The following is a 15,000-nucleotide window of genomic DNA, read 5'->3' as shown; positions in this document are numbered from 1 at the left end:
TGTCTTTGAAGACTCATATTGTCATTGAATGCTTGAAATGAGGAGTAGATAGACAACCAACAACTGATGAAGGGTCCTTTCTCTGTGTTTACTTGTCTTGTTTTCCATTTTTTCCCATTGTTTACATATTTAACTCGTTTGTTTATGTATTTCATGTTGTTTGAACCGTTGGTGACGTCCTGTGCCCATATATGCATGTATATATATATATATATATATATATATATATATATATATATCTTACGCCCTTTTAAATCCTAGCCAGGTTCATGGGCCCGGTTTCCCAGTTTCTATGGTGTATGTGTTCCACCCAGCTGGACGGGATGCCAATCCATTGCAGTGTTACTCAAGAAACAGGAAGAAAGAGTGAGAGAAGTTGGGGCAAAAGAGTACAACAGGGGGCGTCACCACCCCCTGCCAGAGCCTTGTGGAGCTTTTAGGTGTTTTAGCTCAATAAACACATATAACACTCGGTCTGGGAATCGAAACCGTGATCCTCTGACTGCGAGTCTGCTGCCCTAACCACTGGGCCATTGCACCTCCTGGAAAAATATAACCTTAGGAACAAGTGAGAGTTGGTAACATGAAGGGGATTCAGCCATAGAAAATCTGGCTCAATAAATCCTGTCCAACCCATGTGAACATGGAAAAGTAGACGTTAAAACGATGATAATGAAGATGACTTAACATTTTCAAAGAATTAAAGCCACATTTGAAGGAAGATAAATACTTTTCCATACAATGACTTGACATTCTAGAAGAAAAACACTCATAGTGTTTTATCATCAAACCAGACATCATTATCTTGTAAATGCTTTTCTTAACATTATCTTCTGTAATGCACTTAATATGTTATATATAGCCAAAGGCATGACTGTGTGCTTGAGAAGTTCACTTCCCAACTAAATGGCTTTAGGTAGAGTTACACTGTGTGATACCTTGGGCAAGTACCACTTCTACTGTAGCCATGGGCAAAAACAATGCTTGGTGAGTGGATTTGGTAGATAATGGAAACTAAAAGAAGCCCTTCATATATATATATATATATATATATATATATATATATATAAATTAAAAGGGTAAAGGAATTATCAATTTATTAATTAATAAATCAATTAATAATTAACAATTTTTACCAAGCCCAACGGTATGAAAGCACCATTATTGGTGGAGAACTTATTCAAAAAAAGTTCATATATTTATAAATATAATTAAGGGATCAGCAAAATATTTGCTTCACCATATACCGAAGTTCAGAAAATTAGCAGCTAAAAAAGCTGGTGAGATTCTCAGCTTTTTTAGCTGCTATTTTTCTGAACTTCGGTGTATGGTGAAGCAAATATTTTGCTGATCCCTTAATTATATTTATATATATATATATATATATATATATATATATATATATATATATATACATACATACATACACACTCAGTCTCACTGCATAGCATATTAGGCAAGTGTCTACAACAGCTTCAGGCAGCCAAAAGCCTAGTGAGTACATATGATAAATGAACACTGAAAGAAGCCTGTCATAAAAAGCACCACTCAACTGTGGCTGATACCTGTACTGCCTGATTGGCACCCATGCTGGTGGCATGTATAAAGCACCATTTGAGCGTGGTCAATGCCAGTGCTGCCTGACTGGCTGCCATGCTGGTGGCACGTAAAATGCACCCACTACACTCTTGGACTGGTTGGCATTACGAAGGGCATCTAACTGTAGAAACCTTGCCAGATCAGATTGGAGCCTGGTGCAGCCTCCCAGCTTGCCAGTCCTCAGTTAAACCGTCCAACCCATGCCAGCATCGAAAGCGGACGTTAAACGATGATGGAACAACATACACATAATGTATATATATGTATGTATTTGTGTCTCTTTGTCTTGACATTGCATGGCAGTAGTAAATAAGTGTCACAGTCATACATGCAATGTCATTTGTTTACAATCATCTGTGAAAATATGTCCAGCCAAGGGGAAATATCACCTTACTTGGAAATAGCTGTGATTTGTTTACAAGGAGAGCACCTGGCTGTCAAAAATCTGCCACAAAAGATTTCATCCAATCTATCCAAGCATGAAAAAGTGAATATTAAGACAACAATGATGATGACGATGATGTTCATAGCTTTTGTAGGTTCATGGAGATGAAACTTATCCTGATATTAAGCATATTTAGGGACAGCTCCTCACTCTCTTGCCAATGTAGAACTGATTTATTTTCCTACAGGCTTCTCTGAAACAAAGGATTAGCCCATTAACATTTAAACTGACCATGTCCAGCCCAAATATTCATTGTTTTATGTTCAAACAAGCTAGATCCAGCTTCTCACACCTACCCTACAATGTCATTCTAAAAATAACAATCACACCATCAAAATTTTGAAGCTACAAAATTATGCATGATTAATTCAAAACAATGTGAATACATAAGTGTTACATTTGATAGAATCTGAATGCTAAAAGGTTAATCTAGGGTTCATTTATCGGCCTCAAACATCTCATACCTTCGCGCTTTAGTTTGCCCTCTATTATTTATCTTGTTTCTCTCCATGAAATTCAATTGAATTCAGTTGTTGTCTTAAATTCATGCTTATTCATTTTCTAAGCTTCCTAAATTCATGCTACGTTATATTCTATTCACCTAGAATTCATTGCTCTTTTAAAAATTACGATTTATGCATTGTTGTCTCTCAAATATTTAAAATCTACAATTAAGAGCCCTATCTACTCGCTGGCGGTACCTACCCACCCCTACCCATTTTCCTTTATTCAAAAATTCTTATCGCTCCTTAAAATATGGCTTTTAAGTGTTGATTTCTCAGCCCAAGAATTACAGCGTGATGTGCTGCTTGACTGGTCCCCCCTCTCTCTCTCTCTTTATATTTATATATATATATATATATATATATGATGATGATGATCTTTTCTCCCGCCATGCCTCTGTCTACCCCTCCATCCTCTCTCTCTCTCTCTCTCTCTCGTAGTTTTTCCTTAAGGTCTTCAGGTTCTGGCTATATATAAATGAGAAATCCATTCTAAATTATCTCGCTGACATACTACGACGAAATCTCCAAGGTGCAGATAAGATAGAGATTTTTATTTATTTACGGCCTCAAACATCTCATACCTTCGCGCTTTAGTTTGCCCTCTATTATTTATCTTGTTTCTCTCCATGAAATTCAATTGAATTCAGTTGTTGTCTTAAATTCATACTTATTCATTTTCTAAGCTTCCTAAATTCATGCTACGTTATATTCTATTCACCTAGAATTCATTGCTCTTTTAAAAATTACGATTTATGCATTGTTGTCTCTCAAATATTTAAAATCTACAATTAAGAGCCCTATCTACTCGCTGGCGGTAACCCGCCCTCCCACCCCCTCCACTGGAAGTTCATTCCTCTGTCATCCTGTCAACCTCGGCTGTCTCCCGGAACCCATCTAGTGGCCTTGGCCATCCTCTCCCCTACCTTTGGGTAGCGCATTAAGTTTGAGAAATGTTTGCAGGTTGTAGGTACTGTTTTGCTTATGAATTCTTCCAATTGCAAGTTTTCTTTTCAGGTACACGACACTGCTTTTCCCCTTCCCAGGCTACAGGCCCACACCCCCAACACCCATACTGTTAGGATTGGCACTCTCAACGTCGGCACGCTGAAAGGTAGATCTGGTGAAATTGTTGAGATGCTTGAACGGAGACGCGTAGATATGTGCTGCATCCAGGAAGTAAGATGGAGAGGAGGTTCTGCGAGGTTCCTCACAGGCAAAGAACACAGGTACAAGATTTTCTGGGCAGGGAACACTGACGGGGTCGGGGGCGTAGGAATACTTCTAGCGGAGAAATGGGTGGATAAGGTAATCGAGGTCGTTAGAGTAAATGACAGAGTACTTAAGATCAGACTAGTGCTTCATCATAGATTAGCTACTGTCATCTCAGCCTATGCACCTCAACCGGGGCTACCAGATGGTCTGAAAGACCAATTCTATGACACCCTCTTGCAAACTACCTCGTCGACGAGTGACAGGGACCTTCTCTTTGTGGCTGGAGACTTCAACGGTCATGTCGGACGTCGTGCTGGAGGCTTCCATGGCATACATGGAGGCTATGGCTTCGGTTCCCGCAACGAGGAGGGAACCAGACTGCTGGAGTTCTGTGATGCAACCGATCTTATGGTCTGCAATACCAACTTCAGGAAACCTGCCAGTCACCTAGTCACCTACCGCTCCGGCAGACACTCTAGCCAAATCGACTACGTCCTCGCCAGAAATAGGGAAAGAGGGCGGCTTATAAATGCCAAAACCTACCCTGGCGAAGAATGTACCCCACAACATAGATTAGTAGTTAGCGACTTTGGGATCAAGGCAAAATGGGTGCCCAGAATTAGACAGGCTTGGAGGAGAAGGGTGTGGAAGCTTAAAGACCCTGCAAACGGACAGAGACTTAGAGACAAGTTACTTGAAGCATTTAACGAAATAGAAGGGGATATAGCATCATACAACGTGGAAGACAATTGGAGATTTCTGCGGGACAACCTGTTGAAAGCCACCGACCAGATTTGTGGGTGGTGTAAGGTCCCCTCCCGACCCAGAGTAACGTGGTGGTGGAACAAGGAGGTAGACAGGGCTATTAGACAAAAGAAACAGGCTTGGAAGGACTGGAAGAACGGTGGTAGCAGGGAATTGTACCAATGTGCCAGAAGGGAGGCTAGGCGACAGGTTTATTTAGCCAGAGGGGAAGCAGATAAGGAAAGATTTGCCAATGTTCTGCGCCGTGAGGACCAAAGACTCGAGGTATTTCGTGTTGCAAGACAGTGTAGGAGAGAGAATAGTGATGTTGTAGGAGAGAAATGTGTTCGCATGGATGATGGTACGCTTGCATTAAATGAGGATGCAAAGAAAGAGGTCTGGAGATGCCACTACGATAGATTGCTTAATAAAGAGAATGAATGGGAGAAAGAGAGCCTGCCGTATGTCGACCCAATAGAGGGACCAGCTATCCGAGTTGATAGTACCAGGGTAGATAAAGCAATTAAGAGTATGAAGACCGGGAAAGCCCCCGGCCCATCAGGAATCACTGCAGAGATGCTCAAAATATCTGGCAGTGTTGGCTATAGCCTAGTCACCCGTATTACGAACCAGGTGATACACGAAGGAGTCATACCCAATGACTGGTGTAGCAGCATCATAGTCAACTGCTACAAAGGTAAAGGTGGCGCTTTAGATACAAATAATTACAGAGGCATCAAGCTGTTAGATCAGGTTATGACAGTTACAGAGAGGGTCATAGCCCAACTAATTAGGGAGCGAATCAATTTAGATGAGATGCAGTTTGGGTTCGTGCCAGGTAAAAGCACTACTGATGCCTTATTTCTAGTGAGACAGTTGCAGGAGAAATACCTAGCTAAGGATAAACCTCTGTACCTGGCTTTCGTTGACATGGAGAAAGCCTTTGACAGGGTCCCCCGATCCCTTATCTGGTGGTCAATGAGGAAACTTGGGATAGAAGAATGGTTAGTGAGAGCTGTGCGAGCCATGTACAGAGATGCTGCCAGTAAGGTGAGGGTTGGAAATGAGTACAGCAATGAATTCCGGGTAGAGGTAGGGGTCCACCAAGGTTCCGTCCTCAGCCCCCTCTTATTTATCATAGTCCTCCAGGCAATCACAGAGGAGTTCAAGACAGGTTGCCCCTGGGAGCTCCTCTATGCTGATGACCTTGCCCTAATTGCGGAGTCACTATCAGAACTAGAGGAGAAGTTTCAGGTGTGGAAGCAAGGTCTAGAATTGAAGGGCCTTAGAGTCAACCTAGCTAAAACCAAAATCCTAATAAGTAGGAAGGTAGATAAAACACAAACCCCTTCAGGTAGATGGCCCTGCTCAGTATGTAGAAAAGGAGTAGGTAGTAACTCTATAAGATGTACCCGGTGCAAGCTATGGACACATAAGAGGTGCAGCAACATCAAACGCAGGTTAACTAGCAAGTTAGTTTTTGTTTGTGGCAGATGTTCAGGTGCAATAAAGACTGCAAACAAACAGGAAACAACTTCTATCTCATTCCAGGGTGAAAAACTAGAGGTAGTCGATAGCTTCCGCTATCTGGGCGACCAAGTTAGTAGTGGGGGTGGGTGCGCTGAAAGTGTAGCTGCTAGAATAAGAATAGCCTGGGCAAAGTTTAGAGAGCTCTTACCCCTGCTGGCGACAAAGGGACTCTCACTCAGAGTAAAAGGCAGACTGTATGACGCATGCGTACGAACAACCATGCTACATGGCAGTGAAACATGGGCTGTAACTGCTGAGGACATACGTAAGCTCGCAAGGAATGAAGCCAGTATGCTCCGTTGGATGTGTAATGTCAATGTGAATACCCGTCAGAGTGTAAGTATCTTGAGAGAAAAGCTGAACATTAGAAGCATCAGTTGTGGCGTGCAAGAGAGACGATTGCGCTGGTATGGACATGTGGTGAGAATGGAGGAGGATAGCTGCGTGAAAAAGTGCCACACCCTAACAGTTGAGGGAACCCGTGGAAGAGGTAGGCCCAGAAGACCTGGGCTGAGGTGGTGAGGCAAGACCTTCGTACATTGGGCCTCACCGAGGCGATGACTACTGACCGAGACCTTTGGAAATGTGCTGTGCGTGAGAAGACCCGGCAAGCCAAGTAAGATCGTTGCCAGTGCCCCTGGACTGGTTCTTGTGCGGGTGGCACATGAGATGCAGCATTTTGAGCGTGGCCGTTGCCAGTACCGCCTGACTGGCTCCTGTAGGATTTTCGAGCGAGATCGTTGCCAGTGCCCCTGGACTGGCTTGTGCGGGTGGCACATAAAAGACACCATTTCGAGCGTGGCCGTTTTCGTGCGGGTGACACGTAAAAGCACCCACTACACTCTCTGAGTGGTTGGCGTTAGGAAGGGCATCCAGCTGTAGAAACTCTGCCAAATCAGACTGGAGCCTGATGTTGCCATCCGGTTTCACCAGTCCTCAGTCAAACCGTCCAACCCATGCTAGCATGGAAAGCGGACGTTAAACGATGATGATGATGATGATGATCATACTTTTATACCAAATACCCGAACTGTATGATACAAGTTGTCCCCCTTGTTTTTTCCTTTTGGTCAATCTAATATTTTCTCCAGCTTTTCAAGAAAATAATGAGAAATTCAATAAATCTATTCACGATGTGAACTAGATAATAAATAGGCTTCAAATTTGAAAAAAAAAACATCTCAGTGAAGTTAACATGAAAAAAGATGTAAGTGACAAATAGGAAAAAACACAAACAAACAGAAGTACTTCCTTACTTAAAACCAATGTTTTTGTTTTTATTTACCAAGGCCCATTCCCCATTGGAAGGGGTAGCCACAAGAAACACACTAGGCATTTCATTCATTTTCTTGCTCAAAGAGGCGAGCCCTGTCCTAAACTCGAGTCAAGGTATAGAAAGCAACCCCAAATATCAACAGCAGAGAACAACAGCATATGCTGGTTTACCCCTGCCGCATCATGCTGGTTCCATACCACTTTGAGCAACATCAATTCACTCATCTGTCCACAAACACTCTGCAAGCTTTCCTATCATTTATAAACTCTCTTACCTCTCTTACTCCAACACCTCTAACCACCAAAGCTTTCCTCATGGAAAAGGATGAGATATTAAGTGAAACTTCCTACTCTTTCTCTCATAGTCCCTCTTACATACCTTCATTTTCTCATATCGTCTTTTCTCTTCCTGTTGCTTTGCATACTGTCGAGCTTCAGCGTCTTTTTTGGCAAGTTGCTTTTCACGTTGTTTTACCACATCTTCTTGTTTTGCTTTCATTTCATCCAGAGTAACCAACCCTTTTGATGAGAACAACGAAGGGTGTCAGTATAAGAATAAATGACTTATTAATAGAAGATCATTATACAAGTAAATCTGTTGCATGTGAACTAAAGTATAAATTTTAGCAAACTGTGTGTCGGAATTTGCTTACTAATATAGTGGAAAAGATATTAATGTAATTCAAAAGTTTTTTGTTTAAATGATTATGGTTATAGACATACATTTTCAAATTTTTAGTATTGAAGAAAATAAGAGTTTTAGCAATGAAAATGAAAGCAGTTTTAATTGGAAACTAATCACATAATTCTAGGATTATAAGAACACAACCTTTGAAACCACCACCAACAGCATATGTGTTTTTTATTAGTTTAATGCTATGCAAACTGTGAAATGCATCACCTCTTGAAATAGCCTTGTTTGAAAATGATGTAAGATTAGAAAAAAGTAGCATCAGGACAATTTGTGGAAATTGACAAATTTCTTGAGTCTGCACTAAAGCAAGAAATCATTGATATTATTAAAAAGATATTATAAAAGAGACCATTCTAATTACAGTCATGTTTTACAGATGTTTGCAGTCTAATATGATAATACTGTTTTGATCATAGTTTTCTAGAGTGGAGTGGTGTATCACATAAAAAAGGAGATCATGTATAGATTTGACATTTGGGAATTCCTACTGGAAACCACTTAAGAAGGTAAGATTTCAATATGTTCTTTAACCTGGTTTGAGCTATGATAAAAAAACTTTTTAGTCAGGACTATACCAATTTTTGTGCGTCTAGGACCACTTTGTCCAATGTGTCTTTCCATTTTTTATGAGTTGAGGGAGATGTAGCTGGTAATTCTAGCAAGCTGAGCGACCAAGTAGAGAGCTCCCCTTGTATGCAGTGTTTTAAGGTAAATGCTGTTAATTGAATGTATTATTTAGGCTGTCTTCATATTTGTGGGTTTGTTAAAGAAGACTCAGTACAAAACAAATAAAATAACATTAGCTTGTGCCAAGAATTTAAATGCAAACACCCAAATTTTCCAAATCATTTCAAATTGTTAAAAATCATCCAGTTTTGAAAATATAAGATACAACTTACCAATAGTATTTGATTTGAGTTGCTGTTCAACAGCATCATAATGAGCTGCAAATTTGTTCTGAATGCTACCAATTTTTAATTCCTCTTCAATTTTTTTCTTTTTTGCTTCCAGCTCTTGATGTTCTTTCTGGCGTTTCTTCATCAAACTGAAAGCTCTCCCAGCTTCTGATGCAGCTCCTTTGTAGTGTGCCATTTTTTTTTATAGACAATTAATAGATCTCCAAACTAATTTAACCTAGAAAAAGTAAAAGGGGGATAATTTCTCACATAGCCGTCTGCTTCAATTTATATGCTTGGCAACAATGCAAGAAACAGTAGAATGTCCAACCTTTAAACCTCAATCAATTTAATGTTGCTATAAACCAAAGTTAGCTAAAACAAATGGAAATTTATTGTTATTTACATGTCTCTTTATCCATTTTTGCAAGGATTAGATGGGCCCTTTCCAGCAGTCTCTTACCACTTTTCATGGTCTGTTGTCATCTTCTTCATTCACCATTTTTTCCTATATCTTCCTTTTCCACAAGAAATGCCTTCTACTTGGACTGTTTACCACTTCTTTAACCAACTGTCACTCACCACAAACATCATGTTTGTACCAACAGTCTCCTCTTTTGGATACTACCTTTTTTGCTCTTAGCTCATCTGTGCTTTGTCACTCATGCACATGAACAGCACATATCCAGCCAAGTATGCTGATTTCATTTCTTTCAAACCTTCACAGGAGCGGCTGTGTAGTAAGTAGCTTGCTTACCAACCAGTTTCAGTCCCACTGTGTGGGCACCTTGGGCAAGTGTCTTCTACTATAGCCTCGGACTGACCAAAGCCTTGTGAGTGGATTTGGGAGACGGAAACTGAAAGAATCCCACCGTATATATATATGTGTATATATATATATATATATATATATATATATATATATATATATATATATATATATATATATTGAGTGGTTGGCGTTAGGAAGGGCATCCAGCTGTAGAAACTCTGCCAAATTTAGATTGGAGCCTGGTGTTGCCATCCGGTTTCACCAGTCCTCAGTCAAGTCGTCCAACCCATGCTAGCATGGAAAGCGGACGTTAAACGATGATGATGATGATGATGATATGTATATCTTTGTGTTTGTCCCCCATCACTTGACAATCGATGTTGGTGTGTTTACGTCCCCATAACTTAGCAGTTCAGGAAAAGAGACCAATAGAATAAGTACTAGGCTCACATAGTCCTGGAGTTGATTTGTTCGACTAAAGATGGTGCTCCAGCATGGCCACAGTCAAATGACCGAAACAATTAAAAGAATATCCTCTGCAGACCCAAGAAATTAACTCTTCAGTAGTTGACAATGTATCATCTCTTTGTGTTTTCTACCTTTATTAACATGATATCTAATGTAGTGGATGTTGCACACTCGAAAATTCTTCGTTAATTGAAGTTGCCCTCTTATTTGGAGAAAGAAAAACTTAGCAGCAGTTCTCTGTAGGTCTCAAAGTAAAGGGGAGATAATCGCAAGAAATTTTTAATTAGCTTCTCAAATTAATTAATATGCTTATGACAATATTATCTTTGCCAGCAAGTGACAAGGAAGGACATGTTTTCGTTTGCTAGAGCGAATCAGCATAGTGTATTCTGTACACAAGACTATACAGTACATATGTAAGAGTTGAAGGGTAGATGTGTATAGAGAACATATTGGCTAATGACACAAGGGAGATAACTATACAATTTATATTCATTTAGAAATTAGAATGTTGACAACATTCACAAAGGGGGAAGATAACTATCATTTGAAACTGGCTTTAAAACTAGGACTTCACCGCTCGGTTTAACAATATTATATTATACAGTTCGCCTAATTTGGATCTACACAGAATAGCACTATTCAAATACAATGTATTATATATGTAATAATCAATTTATATACTAAAAAAAATTAATTCTTATTCAATTTCTCAAGCTTAAGTTGTAATGCAGTTTTTGTGTATATATTAAATTTTCTAACGCTTCGAATACCACTGAAAAGAACATTAAAGTTACAACCATCGCAATCTTTCTTACATTTTAAAAACACGGAGTATACGGAGCTAGAAATTTTTTGACAATTTTAATATGGGAGAGGAAATATTTTATGAAATAGTTCAAAGTTGGTGTAGAGGAGAAGGTTTAATGTTTCAAGCAAACCTATTTGTCAGAGAGATGTTTTCTTATGATAAATATATAGATTAAAGTGGTAAGAAACCCTCAAAAGAGTTGAATAGCAAGTCTTCAGAGAAGAAACCCGTTTCAGGCATGTATTTCGGCCCTTAACTGTAAGGTGTTGCATCCAGGTCATAATTCAGGATGTCGGAAACGTGTGCATTTAAACTGCTTGGAGATATCTAGTTGTAATTCCTGCCCGTTGGCGGTATATTTCCCCACTTCTATATCATTTTTATACTCACTAATTGCCAAGGAAATGGTAGAAGCGTGTGAGTGAAAAACCGAAGAAGTGAACTCGGAACAACCCTCAGCGAAAATAGCATAACAAATAGTTGATGCATGGTTAGAGAGTTCACAACATATTGTTTGTGGTGACTGCATGAATGTTGAAGAGGGGAAAACGTGCGAGCCGAAAGAATCAGGACATTCCTTAATTGCATCAACGCTGCTCGACACTGATGGAGAAGCGATAATGTTCGTAGGTTAGCGATCGTTGTCATATCCTTCAGCAGGAACTACTGAATGTTACGCAGAGCAAGCTGTGTGTAAATAATCATCCACTAGCTTTCACAGATACCACGGTTTACTCTAAGAAAGCATCAAACAGTGATTTTGTAAAACAAAAATAATTATATCTTCATGCTAAGAGTATAATAGTTCAATAAATAATTCAAACAAAAAAAGAAATGTTTAATAATAATTAGTAATATATATCGTCAATAATAATGGAATGTAAGCATAACGTATTATAGTTTATATACATATATGTTAAAATTAACATAGATAATTTCATTCGGCTGCCACAATATTATCATCCTAGTTTATTCCAGCAGGAAATATAAATATTCCAAACAAAATCTGGCGAGAAATAAATATTTATAAACTGAAACTTACGCGAAGAGTTTGGGTAACGATTACGCATGCGCAGTAACGGTGTAAACAAAAACAAAATTCCTATACATTAATCAGGTTTTGTGGCAATCTTGTACAAAACCGCACATTGTTGGCGTGGATGGTGTTGATTTTATTGATTATACTCTGCTGTAACGGGTATACTTGACTGGTGCATTATTTTATCGATCTCGGTCGATAACATAAAGTACCACTCAAATACTGATAGGTTTATACGAACTAATGCGTTTTCTGTTATTGAATTATAATGGATCACAAGAGAGAAACTCGGAATGATGAAAGACAAATTGATTTCGGGATGGTTGTATAGTAATTTTTATGTGCCTAGAGAGTCAACAAGGAGCCCTTGCGTGATCACTCGACCTGTTAGCAGCCAAACACACTATCTTCCAAAAGGAAAAGACAGATAATGTAATTCTAGATATCCTCTAAATAGATGAATGTTTGCAATTAGAATTCCTTGCTACATAGCTAAATGTGAACCAATTCATTTGGAATGCAATTATAATTCGTAGGTTTGTAGGCTCTGGACAATTCATTATATGATATTTATTCTGTTATAGGTATTATTAAGTTAATAGTCAGAGTTACAAGTTCTCAAAATTGCCGGTTGAAGAGTGATAGGTACAAGTGTTATTTCATTTCAGTGGAAGTTCTGAAACTTCACTTAGCAGTTGCGTAGAGGTCCCCTTGACTCGCTATTTAATCTTGTTTGTAACTTAATGAACCGATGACATCTATAAAAGTAAGAGATGTATGTTGAGATGATGTAAGAAAAAATAGGAACTATTTTGAGGCGAATTATTTGTCGTAAAAAACAGTCTTTTCTTTTTCTCTGCCTAACATAAAGCTCACAATAATGTTTATCTCTCATCTGAACACACCAATGTTTCTCGTTTCTTTGTTGTTGCTTAAGCCCAACTCAGCTGGTTGAGTTGATCCATGGATCAAAAACACTGAAGCCGTAATAACCTAATTTTTAATAAGGCGGCAAGCAATCAGACTCATTAGCGCGTCGGACACATTGTTTGGCTCTTTACTTTCTGAATTCAAATACTGCTGAGATCAACTTTGTTTTCCATCCTCTTGAGGTCAATAGAATAAAGTACAGGGGGTTGATGTAATCGATTTGCACCCCCACCACCTCAAAATTACTTTGTGCCAATCCAAGTTAAGTAGCCGGAGTTTATCCCGTTTTCGGCAACTTTAAAGAGATTAAGAATACAAGACCCCTCACGTTCCCTGAACGCGATAGATTTACATCGAAAATGATTGTCACGTCATTCATTTGCCTATAAAAAATGTATCATTACACTGAATATGAAATCAGTTCGAGCAGAAAATGATGCTGGCAGCCAAACCAACTAGATCCCTCGCAGGTTATTTCCAGTTCATTATTAGAGACAAACCCTACTTTCCTATGAACTAAAGAGGAGGCTTCTGCACGGCCCTTCGACCTGCTAGAAATAGAAGCAAAATTGCCCTAAAAAATCACACCCTACCATTTTAAAAAGGAAGACATTGGATATTGTTGTGCCAGATTTGAAGACAAAATGGTCGCGACTGAAGCACTTTCCATAATTGATCCGCTTAATCTATTTCGATTTACTCTATCCCACGCATCTCTTTTTCTGTCTGCTTGTCTATATTACATATATACACGGAGAATAACATTACCACTGCCAAATATATCAGTTCTCTCTCTCTCTCTCTCTCTCTCTCACTCGGTCTGATAACGGCAATAGACACTTCTAGTTAAGTAATTTTATCGCCACTTAAACGTGGCTGTTCCGTAGGAATCGACGTTACTACTATTTTTAACCCCAGAAGGACGCCTGCTCCAGTTGGTTATTCGATGCAATCAGCACACGATATACATTGCAAACAGGGGAGTGAACCACTATCATCTTCTAGCCACGAGACCACCAGACCGTACGGTTTATACCTCTGTGTGTGTCGCTTGATTTTCTATATATTGCGAGCTGGAGTGAACTATGCTATCTCTAGCGGGCGAGTATCTACTATCGGGGATGACCACAAAGAGGTCGAAACCGCACGGTCTGGTGGTCTCGTGGTTAGAAGATAGTAGGGGTTCACTCCCCTGCTAGCAATATATATATATATATATATTAGGTTCAGATTGCATCAAATAACCAGCTGGAGGATACATCCTCCTGGGGTTAAAAGTATCAGTAACATCGGTTCCTATGGAACAGCCATGTTTAAGTGGCGATAAAAATTACTTCTCAGTATAGTTACTGCGCTCATCTCTTATAGAGATTTTCTAAGTAGCTAATTTATCCATTGCAAAATTTTTAGTTGCTTTATGAAATGTTTCCCTTCTCAAGTTATTCAAGGTCTTTTATTGTCTTCATTACTCTTGGAACTCATCAAGCACAAGAAATTGTTTGATCATTATCAACAACATTCGAAATAACTTTCCTTCTGAAATTGTCATGCTCTGTGATTTCAACAAGACATCTTGACTTTATTTATTTATTTATTTATCTATCTATCTATTTATCATTAGGGTGGTGAGCTGGCAGAATCATTAGCGTGCCAGGCAAAATTCTTAGCGAAATTTCTTACGTTCTGAGTTCAAATTCTGCCGTGATCGACTTTGCCTTTCGGGGTCGATAAAATAAGTGCTTAGTCAAGCACTGGAGTCGATGTAATCGACTAATCCCCTCTCACCAAATTTCAGGCTCTGTGCTTATAATAGAAAATATTGTTGTTGTTATTATTATTATTATTATTATTATTATTATTACTATTGTTCCAACTGATGAAGGTTCTGAAAGTTTTACCAACCAAAATTAAGTAAATTAGGAGATTCACTATAATTAGTAAGCTAGTGATGACCGACATAGACATTGTTGAGACTGAAAATAAAACTGAAGTTAAGTGAGCGAGAAGCTAATGTTTCTTGTTTCTTCTCCAACAAAGAGCCCCAGCTCAAAATTAGTTTCTTCTTCATCTCACACCATA

The 15,000-nt window shown here is 39.1% G+C and overlaps 1 protein-coding gene across 2 annotated transcripts in view; it reads right to left on the bottom strand.

Annotated features, from left to right (window-relative positions):
* Nucleotides 1-15,000, bottom strand: part of LOC106883818 (protein FAM50 homolog) — an 89,555-nt gene that overhangs the window by 1,656 nt on the left and 72,899 nt on the right. The window contains exons 1-3 of one of the 2 annotated variants that reach the window (XM_014934959.3): nucleotides 11,995-12,139; nucleotides 8,905-9,139; nucleotides 7,691-7,830 (exon numbers count right to left, since the gene is read on the bottom strand). In XM_014934959.3, the coding sequence (XP_014790445.1) occupies nucleotides 7,691-7,830; nucleotides 8,905-9,097 (333 nt within the window). In that variant the 5' untranslated portion in view covers nucleotides 9,098-9,139; nucleotides 11,995-12,139. Of the gene's footprint in view, nucleotides 1-7,690; nucleotides 7,831-8,904; nucleotides 9,140-11,994; nucleotides 12,140-15,000 lie in introns of those variants that run through there. The other variant, XM_089350484.1, reaches the window with a different exon arrangement.

Source organism: Octopus bimaculoides, chromosome 4, assembly GCF_046866305.1.
Source record: "Octopus bimaculoides isolate indiv1 chromosome 4, ASM4686630v1, whole genome shotgun sequence".
NCBI lineage: Eukaryota > Metazoa > Mollusca > Cephalopoda > Octopoda > Octopodidae > Octopus > Octopus bimaculoides.
This window is presented reverse-complemented; position numbering and strand designations above follow the sequence as displayed.